We start from the raw sequence: 17148 nt of genomic DNA, 5'->3' as shown, positions 1-17148 counted from the left end.
TCCTCCCCAGGGATGAGGAGACTCTGAGAGCTGGAAGGGCAGGAGCCAGCTGTCCCGGGAAGCATTGATTAATCAAAATAAGAACCATGAGAATATATGCATATTTGCCAACAAGAAAAAAGGTCTATTTATTTTGGTAGCACAGAATTCTAGAGTCCTGGAACTAAGGAATTCTTACAAGGAGTTTTGAGCTGCTTCTTAGTTGCGGAAAGCCTTCTCTTGCAGGAAGCTGTCGAGATGCTTGGAAATGTGCTAATGAGTATTGTTTGTGCTTAAGTAAAAGAAACTGAAGAGAGGCCCGGCCCTGGAGATGAGGACATTGCTTCTGGGAAGCTCAAAGCTGTCCATGATGGGTAAAGGATACCCCTGGTCAACTGAGAGAACACCACCATCCTAGCTCTCCAGCATGGCTTTCAAACCTTCCCAGTGTTGTAGGCTGTCAGAGACCAGTAAATACCACAAGACTGGTCCCAGGGACCAGTCTGCATCAATAAATGAACCCCAAGAATGCTGGGAAAATGTTGTTGCTTTGCAAAGTTTGGCTATGACTTGTGAACAGTAATGTGGGTCTTGGTGATTAGTCCAGTCGTGCTGTATCTGAGGGTTTGAAGAGTCTAAGAAACCTGAGCAAAACCACATTTGGAGTGCCCAGCTTGGCTGGGTCACCTCATGTGTGGATGTAAGTATTGACCCTTGTGATTCTCAGCTTTGCATCCCAGCCTCTCCCCTTGGTCAGCATGGACCAGCTGTGGATTTTCCTGATGCAGCATGTCCAGCCTCACCAGCCCAGCCCATAACCCCACTGCCCCCAGGGAGGCTTCTTTCCCGCCTCCAGCAAAGCAGCCGTACCTGGCCCTGGAGCCAGCGGCAGAGCCGGCAGCTGCTGCATAAGAAGGGCTTTATGAGCTGCCTGCGTTCTGCACACAGTGGCTGCTTTGTGCGAGGGGCACTGGCACGCGCTGGCCGGACACACCTATGAAGGCTTCTGTGTGCCGAGGGAAGGGAGTCCTCCACTTGCTGTTCCCAAAGGCCCCCGTCACCTTTTTGACCTCCGGCTGCTGACGGCTCTCCTTGTGCAGGGGTCGGGCTCTGCTGGCAGTGGCAGAGGTGCCCAAGTAGCTGGAGGGGCTGCACCTCTTTTGCGCTTGCTGCTCAACCTCCTCAAATCAGGAGCATGGTGACAGCTTGAGTGCCTGGCAAGCTGCAGAGCTGCAGCTTGGACTACCTGTGCTGTCAGCTCCTGTCAGAGCTGGCCACGAGGAAGCATGGCCCCCAGTCATTGTCCCCTGCTCAGCTGGTGCTGGGGACACCCCCTGCCCTTCCCTGGCACCACCAAAGGGGCTTGAGGTGCATGCTCAGTCCATCTACCAGTCCTGCGCTGAGGGACTCTTCAGCATGGCCCTCAAGAGCAGTGATCCTGAGTGGGCTTCACAGCCTTACTGGCACCTTGAGCTCTGCAAGGGGACACCGCCATGACCACAGCCTCCAGGTCGCCCAAGAAGCCTTGCCCGGGGAGCACGGGGCTGCTCCCCCACAGCCAGCACGAAGCATGGACACCCATCCTACAGCCACTTTTCTTTTATTAGAAGCTACAAGATACGAGGAGCTGAGCGCATGCTATTGGTTCAGTCTGCCATGCCCCTCTGTGTGCCGCACGGGCAGAGAGGAGAGAGGCTGGCAGAGGCAGGCACCCCCAGGCTGCCCCCCATTGCCTGCAGGGCTTTCCTTGCAGCCTTTGCGACAGGCACCATTTCTGCTGCGGTGGCTTTGCCCTAAAAGGCATGAGCAAGCATTATGGGAGAGGGATATCTTCAGTGGGACCAGAACTGGAACCACTGAGTTGAATCCGCTCTATCACTCCCCAAGAGAGACCATGGCTTGGCCACACACCAGCCTCCAAAGGTGATCAAAACTCATATGGAGACACAAAGACTGTGACCTTGAAGATGTGCTTTCCAAGGAGGATCTTGCGAGAGAACTCACTCATCTCCAGCTCCACCTCCAATGTGGCTGGACCTGCCAAAGGGCTGGTGAGCACCAGCTCTCCTGTCTGCCGGTCGGTGCGTCGCACAATGAAGATGCCCTGGCCCCGGCCACCCATGATGGCAAAGCGCAGACTGTCTCCCACAAAGCGGGTGGTGGACATCTTGAAAAGGACATGAGGCACAGTGCGGTTGGCCTGGAGTGGCAGGTAGTGGAAGGAGATGGAGGTAGCGGCCAGGCGGCAGGCTCGGCTTTCCATGGGGCAGGGATTCCTCTCACACTGGCTGCCAAGAGAGAATGGTACCACCACTCAGCACCATGGTTTGGCTCTCGGGGAGCTGCCTACATCCTTGCAAACAAGCCTAGCCTGTGCTGCAGGCAGCATTTCAGCCCCTCTGCCAGTCCAGTGGCAGAGGAACCCAGGTCAAACAAATCCAGCCTCTGGCATCCAGTCTCTGTCCTGTCCCTGCCTCTGCCAGGCAAGTGCCCTGCCTTGCAGGGATGCAGCTCTCGGTCATGCTCCGAAGCTGGCACCAGGGGTACCACAGTTCCAGCTGGAGGTTAGGGATGTAGCCAGGCTCAAATGTGCCTTCCACGGAGGAACATCCCTTGTCCAGAGCAGGGATGCTCCTCCACTTGGGTTGCTTATACTCAACCACAAAGCACTTGAGTCTCACAAGCAGGACCGGGGGTATTTTCCTGCTGGATGGCAGCCAACAACACCGTAAGGACGGGCAGCAGAGGGGAGACAGTGTTGTTCCCCCCAGGCTGGGGCCCCAGGGAACTAGGATCCTGGAAAAGCCACCATGTATTGGAGTGGTCCCACCTGCACCCCGAGGCACTAGCATCCCAAGGCTCTTGGCAAGATGCATCAGGGAGTGTGCTAAGCACACCCCATGTGGCAATTTGGCTGGCACTTTCCCTGCTGCCCCTAGGTGACACCAGACAGTCCCTGTGGCACATGTGGAACCCATTGCCTAGAGGAGAGGGCACGACGCAGGCCAAGCCACGCGCAGAACTCACAAGGTTGAGGTCTTGACATAGCTGGTGTTGTGGCGCGGTGGGGGGCACTTGGGGCGCACACAGCGGTAACCCCCGAAGGTGTTGATGCAGAGGTCACCCTGGGTGCAGTTGTGCTGCTTCCCAGCACACTCGTTCACATCTGTGGCGGTGGCATGGGGTGAGCCGGACTCTCCCCGCTGCTCCACACCCCTGGTCCCCTGGGATGCTTCCTGCCCTGCACCCGTTGCTCTTACCCTCGCAGGTGTTGCGGTCGGCGTGGAGCAGGTAACCAGAGGGGCAGAGGCAGCGGTAGGAGCCGGGGAGGTTGAGGCAGTCATGAAGGCAAATCCGGGTCTGGGGGTTGGACTGGAAGAGCTGGCACTCGTCCACATCTGGGGGGACAGAGTGGGGCATGAACAGGAGTCCATCCCATCACCACCAAGCCTCGATTTCTCCTCCTCCCCACCATCTTCACCCCCCTTTTACCATGGCACATACTGCCAGCTCGCATCTGGAAACCGGAATCACAGCTGCAGCGCCGGGAGCCCTGGTGGCCCTCGGCACAGCGGGGCTGGCGGCTGAAGGAGGTGTTGCTCAGCGTCACCCAGTCTGTGGAGGGGAGAGGGTGTCACTGCCAGGGTGAGGGGCATGGGGACATGGTGGGGGGCTGGGGTTCCAGGGGACCACGGGGAGATGGGTGGGGGCTGAGATCCTGAGAGAGTACAGGGAGGTGGGTGCAGCATATCTGTGTTCTGTGCCCATGACCATCCCTGTCCTCCACAGCTCGAATCCAGGCACCTACAGGCAGAGATGGGGCTCTGGCAGCTGGGGCCTGACCAGCCCCGCGGGCAGAGGCATGTGTAGCTCTGGTTGCCATCGATGCAGGTCCCACCATTGGCACAGGGGTTGCTGGAGCAGTCATCAATACCTGGGGAGAAGGAGCTTATGAATGGCAGGTGGAGAAGGCCATCCTCACCCCATCCCACTGCCCAGCCTCAGTGCCCATTGCCGCAGCCTCTGGGCTGCTCTCCCTGCAGCCAGGGGAGCAATGCCATGGAATCCCGGTGGCTCGAGTTCCCGGGAAGGTCTGATCTAGTGCCCCAACCCCACTCCACTTCACTTCTGCAGAAGGGCTGGGTGCCGCTCCATGTGCGGTCCTGCCGGCAGGTCCGTGTCTCCGAGCCCACCAGATGGAAGCCAGCATCACAGATGAAGTGAACGTCATGGCCCACCCGTACACTGCGTCCCAGCATCCGCCCATTCAGGGGCACCACTGGCTGAAGACAGGTCTCTGTGGACAGACAGATATGGGGGAGGACAGATGTCACTAGGATGGAGCCGACCCCAGCCCCAGCAAGGAGGTTGCTCGCTGGGGGTCAGGGGGTCTGAGCCAGCCCAGTGTGGGTGTCACCCGCACGGCTGTGGCCCAGTGATACCGTTGCGTTTGGTGGCTTGTCTCTGGAGGCGGCTCTGGAGCATGGAGAGCTGCTGCCGGAGACCACGCGTGCCCCGCAGGTGGGCAGCTTCCTGTGCTGCCAGCAGCTTCTGCATCTGCCGCACCACCCCGAGTGCTTGCTGCTGGCTCACACATTCCTGGAGGGATGCGAGGACATCTCCGTCACCTGACGGGCTCCCCTGGCACCGTACCGCAACCCTCCCAAGCTGGCAGTTATCTGGGGTTGGTTTGGATCCCCTGTACTGGGTGAAGCCCCTTCCTCCCCATCTGCCCCCGCTTCTGTATCTGCTCCAGCCTCAGCCCCTCTGCCCAGTCCTGCCCCAGCACTGGGATGCTGAGAGGCAGCTCAGATGCGCCGAGTGAGTTTAACATCATTTCACTTCTGCAGGGGAAAAGCCCCATGACTGTTCCCCCGGTCCTGGGCAGCCCTTCAGGTGCTGTGGCCCTGCCGTACCCCCCACCCTCAGGCGGTGACGAGGCACTGGGATGCCAAAGGGGGGTCTGCAAGGGCGTTGGAGAGCAGGCACAAGGGATCCTTACCTGGGTGCTGCCGAGGGGCAGATGCAGGATGCCCAGGGCCAACCAGGCTGGCAGTGGGATGGGGAACATCATGCCGGGGCTGGCTCCGGCCACGGAGGCTGCAGGGATGAGACACTGGCACCCCTCTTCTGCCCTGCTAGCTTGCAGCCGTGCTCCTGCGCTTGCCAGAATTTATCCGCAGCGCATGCCTATGTGTTTGTTGGTTTTTCCTCTGGCTGAGGCCGAGCTGTAGGAAAGTTTCCCCTTGGCACTGGCGCCAGCCTCCCCTTCCCTTCCCTCTCTGCACATCAGAGGTTTTGGGGCCTTTCATGTCACAGGGCCAGCAGTGGCTGGCCAGGCAGTGGCTGTCACAGCTCTCACCGCAGTACCAGAGGTGCCGGGCTCCCCCCACAGCCAGCCACAGCTCCAGGGCTCCTCGACACGTGAGGGTGCTGGATGTGGCTAATCCTATGCATTTGCTAAGAGTGGGAAAGTGTCCTGGGAGAAGGGATGGATTTGGATTCAGCACTGGGATCTGTCTCTTCGTGGGGCTGGGACTGCTGCAAAGGGCAGCCCAGGAACAGCACCAGCTCAGCAGCCTTGGCATGACTTTACTGGAGCGAGCTAAGCCACACCTGAAGCTTAGAAGAGGATCCCAGGGCTCTGCTGCAGCCTAGAGTGGGGGTGCAGGTTAGCATTAGGGGCAGGATTAATGTTAGGGTTAGGATTGAGGTTAGCTTTGGGCTCATGGCAGCTGCTAATGTCAGGGTTTGTGTTAGGATTAAGATCAGTGTTAGGTCTCTTCCCAAGGGTTTAGGCCAGTACAAGCAGGAGGGTTTGGGAGAAGAGTTGGAGTTGACATTAGCATTAGGGCCACGGTTCAGTCCAGGGTTAGGGTTAGGCTCAGTGTGATGGAACCGAAGGTTTTCAGAGCTGGATGTCCAGTTCAGCCCTGATAGCTAGAGACGGTGGATGATCCTAGTTCCTCCTGCCTGTGGGAGCCCAGAGGAAAGAGCATGGCAGTGGTGCCTGTCCCCCAGACACCCCTGAGCCAGGAAGTTTGAATCCCAGACATTTGTCCTGTGCCTGGGGAGCACTCCCAGCCCCCCAGCACTGGCACTGGGGCAGAGCCATCAGGGTGCTGCTGAGCCCCCTGAGAGGTGTGGGCTCCAAGACATCCACCCAACCCCGAGTGCTTGCTGAGACATGTCCCCCCTCAGCCCAGCATCTCTCCTACTGCTGCCCCCCCGCCGTCATATCCTCCCACTCTGTATCCATGCTGCCCAGCTCACTGGAGAAGGTATTTGGCTTCGTGCCCGCGGTGGTGTGTGTTACCTCCTCAGCATGTTTTATTCATGGGACAGGAGAAAAGCCGGCAGCGGGGGTCCCCCTTAGCTGCCCCCATAGCCCCTTGGGATCCAATCTCCCAACACCCCAAAGAGGGTCCCTCTCGGGACCCCTGCTTCTGCCTGCTTTCCCATCCTGACCCTGGCTCGGCAGCAGGGCTGGGCAGAGCACGGGGGGCCAACCCCACTGCTGGGCATCCCAGCAGGGCTGCAGCCGGGGCCCCGGGAGCTGTTGGCTGTGTTCGCACCAGCGAGCAACTGTTTTGACAGAGCTATTGCTCACCCGTCAAGCTTTTGTTCGAGCTGACCAGTGGTGCCTGTCTGGAGTTCTGAATAGGATCAAATCCTGCAACCAAGCACACACAAGCATGCACAAGCACGCAGGAGCGCACAGCTGAACTCACCCCGACACCAGGGCTGCTGCGGGGTGTCTCGTCTCTCTCAAATTCTCTCTCCAGAGCTTTGGGGGTCTGGTTTCCCCCCAGCCCAGCCACCTGTATGAAGTTCTTGGTGCTGCTTGTTTGCAACCTCCTGGCGTGGAGAGTGGGTGAGACACGTTCAGATCCTCCAGAGAAGTTTTCCACGCTGGCTCCAGGAGGTAATCAGAAGAGGGGCTGGGGGTCTGCTGCTGGTGGGAGGGCTGGGGGGAAAGTGGAGCACCCTAAGCACCATCCCCTGGGGGCAGACCAAGCAGGCAGGGGGCTGGGAAGGTGATGGGCGCCTGGGAATTGGAACCGGGGTCTCAGTGGGTAATGGGGATGGGAAGGGGATGTGGGAGGTCTGGAGCTGATGATGGAATGGAGCTGGTGATGGTAGGGGTCTGGGAGGCGAGTGTGGGGTTGGTGGTGGGATGAAGCTGGAGGTGGCTCTGGAGTTGGTGATGGGATGGGGTCCTAGGGCTGGTGTTGGGGGCTAGCAATGAGGCCAGCCCTGTGGGGTCTGGGTGCTCGCAGGACAGAGATGGGGGTGGGGAACGGGTACATTCCTGGTGGTCGCAGACAACCCATGCAAGACAGGGTCTCAGTGAGCCAGACCCCCCTGGCCCCTGACCCTTTTGTGCTCCTAGCCCAGAAGCTCTTTCTTCTCTCCCCTTGAGTCTCCATGGAGACCCGGGTGCCTTCCCCGTATCCGCGGCTGCAGACGGGATATGGGGAAGACACCTACATACCCCAGCCCCATTGGCCCCAGCCCCAGCTCTTCTTCCCCCCCCCCCAAGCTCTCAGCATGAAGGAGACCTTCCTGGTGCTCTCACTGCACAACAAGCTGAGGAGCAAAGTGCAGCCCCCTGCCGCCAACATGCAGAAACTGGTGAGCCCCCTCTGTGTCCCATAGCCCCCACCATTCACCTCCCACCCCATGCCCAGGGAGCTGGGCAGCCCATGGTTGCACATCATGGTTTGTTACTAACAAACTAACAAAGCAGAAGAGCTGTCAGGGGTGGGGCTCCTGGGGAGGACGTGCCAACGGGCACAGGTCCCTTGAGGACCCTCACAGGAGACCCCCGTTTCCTGTGATGGCCTTCAATGACCCTGGATCGCCACACCCCTGTGCACACCAAGGGCAGGGCTGGTCCCTTAGGGTCTCCGGCTGCATCTCTCATGTCAGCCCTCTGATGTCCCCCTGGAATGATGTCCTTGGTGGCCCCCAATCACCTCTAGGGTGATTCCCCACTATCCCCCAGCATCCCCCCAGCACCCCTGCATATCCCACAGCACCGGCCGCTCCCCACAGGAGTGGAGTGAGGAGCTGGGGCGGCTGGCAGGGGCACGGGCAGCCAGCTGCCTGGAGACCCCCGCTGACCCACGAGCCCTGCAGCTGGGCTGGAGCGAGGCCCTGCTGCCGGCGGGTGGTGGGGGCTTCGCAGCTGTGCTGGAGCGCTGGTTTGCCGAGGGCCGACGCTACGACTACAGGACAGGGCGCTGCGCTGGCAATGCCACCTGTCACCATTACACCCAGGTGAGTGGGCGGTCGGGGGAGGAAGGAAACCAGAGGGGCTGGGAGGCCTGGGGAGACACTGATGCCCTCTCGCAGCTGGTGTGGGCCACAGCGGGACAGCTGGGCTGCGGCCGGCACCTCTGCCCTAGCAGCCACGGCACCAGCGAGGCCTTCAGCTGTGCCTACTCCCCGGGGTAAGGTTAACTGGGCTTGGCTAGGGAGGGGAGCTTGGCTTTATATGTGTGGGCCGGGGGCGTGGTCTGTATATGTGGGCGTGGTTTGGGGCGTGGCTTCCCCGTGAGGGCATGGCCTCCTGAGAGTGGGCGGTGTCTGGCAGTGTGCGTGGTGGGTTTGATGGGCGTGGTCGTAATGTGGGGGCATGGTCAGTATGTGTGTAGACTCAGATACTGTGGTGTGGTGTGGGCGGAGCCTAGCTAAGCAAGGGGTGGGGCTTGGGTTTGTGGGCGGAGTCTTGGGGCAGGTCCTGGTGGTGGGGTGTGTGGGCATGGTCTTGTTATATGGGCGTGGTCATGCTGGGGAAGGGGCGGTGCTTCACTTTGTGGGCGTGGTCTCAGATCAGGGTCTGGGTGTGTGGGCGTGGTCTTTTGGGGGCATGGTCTGATTTGTGAACAGGGTCTGATATGATGCCTTGTGGAGTGGGCGGGGCTCTCTCGAGGGAGGCAGTTTACTGTGTGGGCGGGGCCTCACTAGGGAGGAGGTGTGGTCTGCCTTTTTAGGGCATGGCTTCACTTGTGTGGGTTGTGGAGTGGGTGTGGCCTCATTCGAGGAAGGTGGCTTAGGTGTGTGGGCGGAACCTGAATGGGGCGTGGTTTAGGCGTGTGGGTGGGGGTCTAGTGGAGGGGCGGGGCCAGAGGGGGCGGGGCCAGAGCGGGGCAGGTGTGAAGCCCTTCTGCTCCCTGTGGTCCCAGGGGCAACTGGGAAGTGGCGGGAATGCCTGTCCTGCCCTACAAGCAGGGACCCTGGTGCTCCCTCTGCACCGCTGACCTCTCCGGCTGCTTCAAGTCCTGGGACCATAGCGGCGGGCTCTGCGGTGAGTCCCTGCAGTCCCCCAACCCCTGCATGGCCACTGGCCGTGCTGCAGCCCTCGATGCCTGCGCTGCCTCTCTGCTGTGTCCAGAGGTGCCCAGGAATCCCTGTCGCATGAGCTGCAGGAACAGCGGGAGCCTTGACATGAGCAGCTGCCAGTGCATCTGTCCCCCCGGCTACACGGGCCGCTACTGCCAAGGTGTGAGGAGCACCCACGCAGCCCCTGCCTCCCTCACCTCTAGAGCTGCGTGCACATGGTCGGTGCAGTGCATGCATACGTGCACAGGGTGGATGCGGTGCATGCATGTGCATGGCCATGCATTTCATGGGTGCACAGGCTTGGTCTCCTGCATGCATATGCATGGCTGGTGCAGTGCATGCGTCCGCAGCATTGGTGCAGCACATGCATGCACAGGGTCAGTGCAATGCAGGCACATGGCTGGCACAGTGTTTGTTGTCTGCTTGGTGCCCACACACACACAGTGGTGCAGGGTGTGCGAGCACCATGCCGGCTCGGTGCATGGGTGTGCACGGCCAGCACAGCGTGGGCAGCTCAGCACAGCACCCGGTGTGGGGCAGGCAGGGGTTGCTGACCCCCTGGCAGCTCACACAGCCCCTCGCCCACAGTGAGGTGCAGCGGGCAGTGCCTGCATGGGAAGTTCAAGAAGGAGGAGTGCTCCTGCCTCTGCGATGTGGGCTACGGCGGCGCCGAGTGCGGCAGTGAGTCTGCACCCACCTGCGTGGCCAGGGTGGATGATTCAGGGTCACAGTGGGGATCTGCGGGCAGGGACCCCTGGAGTGGGGCAAAGTGTCCTCCTGTGGGCCTGGCTCTGCTGGCACAGGGACCCACCTGCGCCTGCCTGTACCCCCAGTGAAGATTCAGTTTCCCTTCCACGTCTGCGACGTGCAGATAGACGGTGACTGCTTCATGGTGTCCCCTGAGGCCGATACCTACTACAGAGCAAAAATAAAGTGCCAGGTGAGCCCCTGGGATGCTCTGAGCATCCCTTCACAGCTGAAAGATGCCTCCTGTGCCCGCAGTCCTCTCTTGAATCTCTCCACTGGTGGTGCGGGTCTGGGGCACGAGTTTGGGGCTGATTCACTCCCTTCCCCACAGGAGAAAGGTGCAATGCTGGCCCAGATCAGAACCCAGAAAGTCCAGGACATCCTGTCTTTCTACCTCAGCCGTTTGGAGACCAGCAATAGGGTCACAGACACCGATTTTGAGACTGGGAACTTCTGGATCGGTGAGTGACAGCAGCGGGCAGGGTGTGGGGTGTCTGGGAATGCAGGCGGCTGTGCAACCTCACCTCATGCATCCCCAGGTCTCACCTACAAGGCATCCAAGGCTTCCTTCCGCTGGGATGTGGGTGAGCCATCCTCCTTCACTAGCTTCGCCTTTGGGCAACCGGACAATCAGGGGTAAGTGGTCACTGGATGTGGAGAACACCTGAACTCTGCATGGTGTCACCGCTGTGCCGCTGCACTGGCTGGCCTCACCGCCCTCCCGCCGGGGCACAGGTTCGGGAACTGCGTGGAAATGCAGGCGTCAGCTGCCTTCAACTGGAATGACCAGCGCTGCAAGACCCGAAACCGGTACATTTGCCAGTTTGGTGAGTAAGAGGCTGGACACCCTCCCGGCACCTTCCCCAGGTGCTGAGCCCTGGGGTGCCATCTCCCAGCCCTGCTGGCTCTGTGACCCACTGCAAGCCCTGCCCAGACTCCTCGGTCCTACTGGGTGCGGGGGGCACTGATTCTCCATATCCCGGCACAGCCCAGGAGCACATCTCCCTGTGGCAGCAGGACCCCTGAGCTGGCAGCCCCAGGCACCGGCCAGCGCTGGCTGCTGTGCTGTCTGTGACTCGGAGGACCCCACTGCTGTGCTAAGCCTGGACCCTGGCTCAGGAGGACCTCACTGCCATGCTAAGCCTGGACCATCAAGAGAACCCCTCCCAGCTCTACCACGCAGGTTATGGGGGGCTGAGGGGACCCATAGACCCCTTGAGAGGGGCACACGCTTTACATCAGCATCCTCAAACAGTGTCTTCTTCTGCCCCTCACCTTCCCTTGTTACCATTCCTCTGTGACAGCCTTCAGGGCAGGGAGATAGCCCTGCCACAGCCGAGTCCAACAGCATTCTCCTAAACTGGCAGCTGGACTGTGTTGTTGCCTCGACCCGTGTGGGAACTCGCCATCTGGCACCATGGATTCCTCACCATCACCTGGTCCGTCATCATCACTCAGTTCCTCACTATCACCTGGTTCCTTACCATCTGCTGGCTGGTTAATAAAGACCCTCTCTCCCTTGGGAAGAGCCATTTGTCTCCTTTTCCTTTCTCAGACCCATCAGACTCTCTCTGCCATGGCCTACATCCTGCCAGTGCTAGCTGGTGACTCCAGCTCCATCCCTGGAGCGGGTCCTGTGGCTGGAGGAGCCAGGACCAGCTCAGCTCTTGGTGGACCCCCTGTCTCCAGCACCCTGAGGATGTTCTGAAGGGATGGCATTAGCCAAGAGCTGCTTCTTCCAGCCCCAGGATAGCCCCAAGCCGTGTGCTGGGCACAAGACTGTGCCCACAGTGCTGATGGGTGTCAGATGACTCTGGAAGGGACATGCTACTGCTGTCCCCATGCTGGTGTCCTGCAGTGACCCTCCCTCAGCTGCCTTCCTCTCTTCCAAAGAGCCTGCTCCAGCACAGGGCTGGGGTGGAAAGGAAAGTATTCCCAGCCAGGGTGTTGTGTGTGGGCTGTTGGTGCTGCAGCCCTGGTTCCATGGAGGGAAGGCAGGAGCAGCATCACCACCAGCAAGGCTGGGCTTGTTCTGGGCAAACCCAGGCTGCAATGGAGCTGTGGACCAGGAGGACAGGGGCCAATAGGTCAGAGAGAGCTGGAGATGGGGGAAGGAGTCTGAGGAAGATGGGAACAAAGGATGGGGACAGGAGGGAGTTGGAGACAGGAGCCTGAGGAAGATGGGGAGGGAGGAAGGAACCTGAGGAGGATGGGGGTGGAGGTGGAGGCAGGAGATGGGGGAATGAGCCTCGGGAAGATGGGGACGGAGGATGGAGATGGAGGAAGGAGCCTGAGAAAAAATCCTATGGAGGATGGGGAAAAGGAGGCTGAGGAAGATGAGGATGGAGGCAGGAGATGTTAAAACATGCATCACTCCAGTGCTTGCCTACACCTCAGGTTCTTGAAAGAGTATCTTCTTTATCCAGACAGCTCATCTCTTTTCTTACACTGCCATTACTACTGCTGGCAGTCTCCAAACGGAGTTATTCTGAGGTGACACTTCTTTATGTGCACATTGAAGTCATTTATAACAAATCCAGAAACTGCACAAAAATACTGCCCAAGGGAAGTATAAACACCAGGGTGCACTGCCAACACTGAACATTAAATAGCAGAGGCATCTAGATTGTTTTTTTCCCATTTTTTTTTAGCATTTTCTTTTAAAAGTGATTGCTTACACTTGATTGATGAGAACATCAAGATTTTGAATTCTCAAGCTTTTCTTTGCCAACACAAAATTGTGACAACTGCATGTTGAGATTCTCATGCATCCAGTGTAACTTTAGGAGCTGCAGGTGGTATTCCTTCTCCCACAGCTACACAGCAAGATTCATGAGATTTCTAAGGAAATAACTCAATATTTATTTACTGGGAATCTCTTCCTAGTATAAGAGATAGGGGGGAAAAAGGGAGGGGCGTGTCCCTATCAAGAGAAGGGATTGAGAAGAAGCTGATAAAAAGGACATGCATAAAATTAACAGAAAAAAAACACTCCTTGAATACTGCAATAAGGCCAAGAGGAAAAGAAGACTTTAATTGCAACATGTGGGGCAGAAGGAGAGGACCTGGGTACGTGGCTGCCGAGGAACTTCCCAGCCTTCACTTGCCATTTTTTATTATCACTTGTCTTTGACTTTTAAAGCTACTCACACTTGGCTGCTTCACACCAGAAATGGTGCATGTATTTTGGAAGCAAGTTTGAAATAATAATTCTTGTAATTTATGGTTTGTTCAGTTGAAATTGTGTAATTGCAGCAGAGAACAAGAGCAGAACGAGTTAGCTTCTGATTTTGGGGAACAGAACATTCCTACAAATATTGTAACAGTCACTGAAATTTCACCAGAAGCAAGGATTTACTGTGACACAGGAAACACAAAGCCTGGGAAAAATGAAATTTGGAGGAGATACTACCTATGGGAAAACAAAAGAGGAAGCACTAGATTGTATTGTGATGCCATCAAGGTATAAAACATTAAATGACGACTGAATTGTTGTATAGTTTATTCCAGCAGATACACAGCAAATCGAATTTACTGAAGAGAAGATTAAAAGGATCACAGAATGCCTTTTTATGGGCTAATAAATGCGCTGGAATGATGCATGCAGTTCAGGACATCTATTTTGCTGTTGAAACAGTGCCAGAAATGTTGGGTGAAATGTTTGAGGATGTGAAAGTGTTCTCTTGGGTTTGTACACTCAAATCTATGCTAATCCTACATGGGAAGATTTTTGTAACAGACGTACGGAGACGTACGGAGACGTAACAGATGTCAGAATTTACCATCTCAACACTAAGTAAAAATAATTGTAATGATGTACAGCGTCTCTGCAAAATAAAAGAGTCATAGGATCAGAGAATGGTTTCGGTTGGAAGAGACCTCAAAGCCCATCCAGTTCCAACCCAAACCATTCTATGGTTTTATGGTTGGGAAATATTCCTTCGCCCAAAGGGTGTATATATGCTAGCACACTCTGGCAAATCTATCAAACTGCAAAATGTGTAAGTGTACAATTTTTGTCTTTAGTAGTTACTAATGGTAGTAAATGGTGAGGACTTCAGACCTCACAAAGTGGCTGAATTCCTGGGTTGGGAAAAAAAGTGTGTAGGTGGGAGGGGGTGGGCAGGGGGGCGGGAAGCAGGGCACCCTGGGGCTCTCTGCTCCCTTAGAGGCGCTGCCTGCGCCTCCCGTGCATCCCAGTTCCCTAAGGCTGGGCAGTGAGCAATCACTTCGTTTCAGATCTAGTAAAGACCTTCCTATAGATGGGAGATCCCACAGCCCCACCTGCTGCTGCGCGAAGCAAACTGTTTCTCAAACAGCCTTTGGGTTTTCTCCTCAGTATTCCATCCACCAGAACAACTCGTTATTTCACAATGAGTGTATTAATATCTCTGAGAATACCAGTTCTCTGCTCACTGTATCTACTGGAATGAGTATATTCCTTTATGTAAACGCTCAAATCTGTTTCAGAGAGAGAATGACAATTGCTTTGTGTGTGTTTGGATCCTGTTGCTGTGTTTATGCAAACAATCAAATAATAGAAAACTTTCAAACAATGAGACAGAATAAAAGAGGCAGCGAAATCAAGTCGGGAATTCCTCTACCCTTTAAGAGAAACTGGAATAGTGATAAGAAGGGAGTGTCCTGCTGCTGGAGGCTGGATAATTGCCAAAGCAGCATGAAATCTGTGGAAACCAAGGGAAAGATAAGAGTATTAATGAATGAGATAGACAGGCAATTAATAAAAGTCTGGTGTGATTATGGTCAGAGTTTTGTAAATGAGGAATGGAATAAAAACAGTGTGAAATTTTCATGGTGTGTGCTGGATTGAGGGAAACCTCCAAGCCCCTGGGATTTGGACAAAACTGACGAGAACGATGTCTCTCTCCATGACGTGGTAATTGGCCCATCACACACCGGGCAATGGAGCCATGGTTTGGGACAGCAGTGGGATGCAGTCAGTTGCCATGGGAGCATTAGCTGGTGGCCAGGGCTATTGTGATGTCACACTGTGGGCTACCAGGGGTCTTCCAGCTCTCAGCTGAGGCAGCATCAGGCTGTGAGGCCACCGCCTCTCCTCGGTGTCCCTCAGCTGATCGGGGCATTAGGCCGCCGCCAGACGTGTCTGTCTGGGCAGAGTTGTTCTCAACTCAAACTCGCACAGTCAAGGTGACGTTGGGGCTTGTCCCTTGGCCAGTTGGGCAACTCCGTTGTCCCACACCCGAGCCCACGTTCTGGGGAGCGTGTCTGGCCGCCGCGTGCGTCTCACTGCATCCACCCGTTCTTCACCTGGAGACCACAACACCAAGCGGCAGCCACCATGGTGAGAGCGGGTCCAGGAGACCCAGGGCTGGTGGGGAAGAAGGGGGGAAAAAGAGCCCCGGGGCGGCTGGGGGCGCTGCTGAAGGGTCCCTGGAGCCGGGGGGCGCGGGCAAGGGAGGGAGCTGGGGCTCAGCCTGGCCCAAGCCCACTCCTGGGGAGAGGAGGGACCCCACAGCGCTGCGGTGCCACTTGTGAGGCATGGCCTGGCGTACAGGCATCGTGTGCCTTGGGGCTTCCCTGCAGAGCTGAGCTGGCAGCGGCTGGGCATGAGCTGTGGGTGTCCTGGAGGGTCTGGGAGGCGTCCAGGCATCCTCCTGGGAACCCTGGCTCCGTGACCCAGCACTGCCTGTCACCATTCTCCTCCTGTCCCCGCCGTGAGAGCACGTATGCTTCGCGGCCTGGGATGGGGCGGCACAGCTCCCTCCAGCACCTGAGCCACAGGCTTACTTCATGCGGATTGCCTTCTTTCCTTAGGCACCCAAAAAGAAAGCTGCAAAACAAGCAAAAGAGAGTAAAGCTGCAGCAGTGCTGGATAGCTCGGCCCCCAAGGAGATGAGCAAGGAGGAGGTAAGAGATCCCCCGTCTCCCAGCCCACCTCTGGGCCGGTGGACATTGCTGCTTTCAGAACAACGCTTGGAAGCCCTGCTCGGCGCCTGTCTCCAGGGACAACAGCTGTTGGAGCGTGATGGTGTTCATTCACTGTCTGATGCCTGGGCTGTATGTGGGGTTCTCCCTGTTCCTGGAAGGAGCAGCCCCCTCATCCCACCCTCTGTTCCCCTGGTCCAGGGTGCTCTGTTCTCCGGCCCTGTGCCCTTGCTGTCTTCTCCCCAACTTCCGTGACCCAAGACCCCTGCTCAGCCAGGTGATGGCTCAGCCTGGAGCTCTGTCCTTTGCAGGCTGCTACTCTCTCAGTTTTGTTGCTGTGAAGGCAGGAGGTTCCTGTAGGAACAGGGAGGGCGGGCAGCGAGGAATGTGCAGCCACTGCCCCTCGGTTGCTCCAAGTCCCCCTTGTTTTGTCCTATAGATAGAGGGGGAGATGGTCCTGGTCTGGGGGACCTTGCTGCTGGGATAAGGTCTTGCACAGGTCAGTGCGAGCGATGTGCCCAGGTGGGAACCAACATCCTGGCTTGGATCAGCCATGGTGTGGCCAGCGGGAGCAGGGCAGGGATCGTCCCTGTGCACTCCCTACGGGTGAGGCTGCACCTGATATCCCGGGTTCAGTTTTGGGTCCCACACTCCAAGAAGGACATTGAGGGGCTGCCGCGCATCCAGAAAAGGGAACAGAGCTGGGGCAGGGTCTAGAGCCCAGGGCTTGTGGGAGCGGCTGAGGGACCTGCGGCTGTTTAGTCTTGAGAGGAGGAGGCTGAGGGGAGACCTCACTGCTCTCTACAACTACCTAAAAGGAGGTTATAGGGAGGTGGGGGCTGGGCTCTTCTCCCAAGTAGCGAGTGATAGGACGAAATGGCCTGAGGTTGCACCTCGGGAGGGTTCAATTGGAAATTAGGGAATATTTCTGCACCAAAAGAGTTGTCAAGCCCTGGAAGAGAATGCCCAGGGAAGTGGTGGAGTCACCATCCCTGGAGGTATTGAAATGATGTGTAGGTGTGGCACATAGGGATGTGGTTTTGGTGGTGGAGCTGGCAGTGTGAGGTTTATGGTCGGACTCAATGATATCAAAGGTCTTTCCCAACATAACTGGTTCTATGGTTCTAAGATTCAGCAGTATTTAAGCACCTAAGAATGATGTTACCA

General features: G+C 57.2%; 2 protein-coding genes across 3 annotated transcripts; one reads left to right on the top strand and one right to left on the bottom strand.

Annotated features, from left to right (window-relative positions):
- Positions 1–1906: 1906 nt before the first annotated feature.
- Positions 1907–5096, bottom strand: LOC104068375 (fibulin-7). The gene is made up of 8 exons (XM_054078976.1): positions 4982–5096; positions 4422–4578; positions 4106–4276; positions 3788–3913; positions 3472–3594; positions 3240–3377; positions 3007–3145; positions 1907–2267 (listed from the first exon to the last, which is right to left on the bottom strand). The coding sequence occupies exons 1-8, from the start codon at positions 5051–5053 to the stop codon at positions 1907–1909; spliced, it is 1287 nt and encodes a 428-aa protein (XP_053934951.1). The 5' UTR covers positions 5054–5096.
- A 1481-nt stretch (positions 5097–6577) lies between these two features.
- Positions 6578–11518, top strand: LOC104068374 (C-type lectin domain family 18 member C-like). Of its 2 annotated transcripts, XM_054078900.1 has the most exons (12): positions 6578–6904; positions 7523–7614; positions 8038–8262; positions 8338–8435; positions 9171–9292; positions 9380–9487; positions 9916–10008; positions 10161–10267; positions 10406–10535; positions 10614–10710; positions 10810–10901; positions 11063–11518. In XM_054078900.1, the coding sequence occupies exons 1-12, from the start codon at positions 6805–6807 to the stop codon at positions 11098–11100; spliced, it is 1302 nt and encodes a 433-aa protein (XP_053934875.1). In that variant the 5' UTR covers positions 6578–6804; the 3' UTR covers positions 11101–11518. The 2 variants fall into 2 exon arrangements, with proteins under 2 accessions (XP_053934875.1, XP_053934874.1); XM_054078899.1 differs by having other exon boundaries at positions 9171–9487.
- The last annotated feature ends 5630 nt before the right edge of the window (positions 11519–17148 follow it).

This window comes from Cuculus canorus, chromosome 13 (genome assembly GCF_017976375.1).
Source record: "Cuculus canorus isolate bCucCan1 chromosome 13, bCucCan1.pri, whole genome shotgun sequence".
Lineage (NCBI taxonomy): Eukaryota > Metazoa > Chordata > Aves > Cuculiformes > Cuculidae > Cuculus > Cuculus canorus.
Note: the sequence above shows the minus strand (reverse complement) of the source record. Positions and strands in the feature narration are given on the sequence as shown.

Coding starts and splice junctions, on each gene's coding strand:
- LOC104068375 (XM_054078976.1), bottom strand. CDS start 5,053: ATGATGTTCCCCATCCCACTGCCAGCCTGGTTGGCCCTGGGCATCCTG. Junction 4,277..4,421: donor ACAAGCCACCAAACGCAACG/GTATCACTGGGC, acceptor GTCTGTCCACAG/AGACCTGTCTTCAGCCAGTG. Junction 3,146..3,239: donor CGACCGCAACACCTGCGAGG/GTAAGAGCAACG, acceptor CCACCGCCACAG/ATGTGAACGAGTGTGCTGGG.
- LOC104068374 (XM_054078899.1), top strand. CDS start 6,805: ATGAAGTTCTTGGTGCTGCTTGTTTGCAACCTCCTGGCGTGGAGAGTG. Junction 6,905..7,522: donor TTCCACGCTGGCTCCAGGAG/GTAATCAGAAGA, acceptor CCCCCCCCCAAG/CTCTCAGCATGAAGGAGACC. Junction 7,615..8,037: donor CCGCCAACATGCAGAAACTG/GTGAGCCCCCTC, acceptor CGCTCCCCACAG/GAGTGGAGTGAGGAGCTGGG.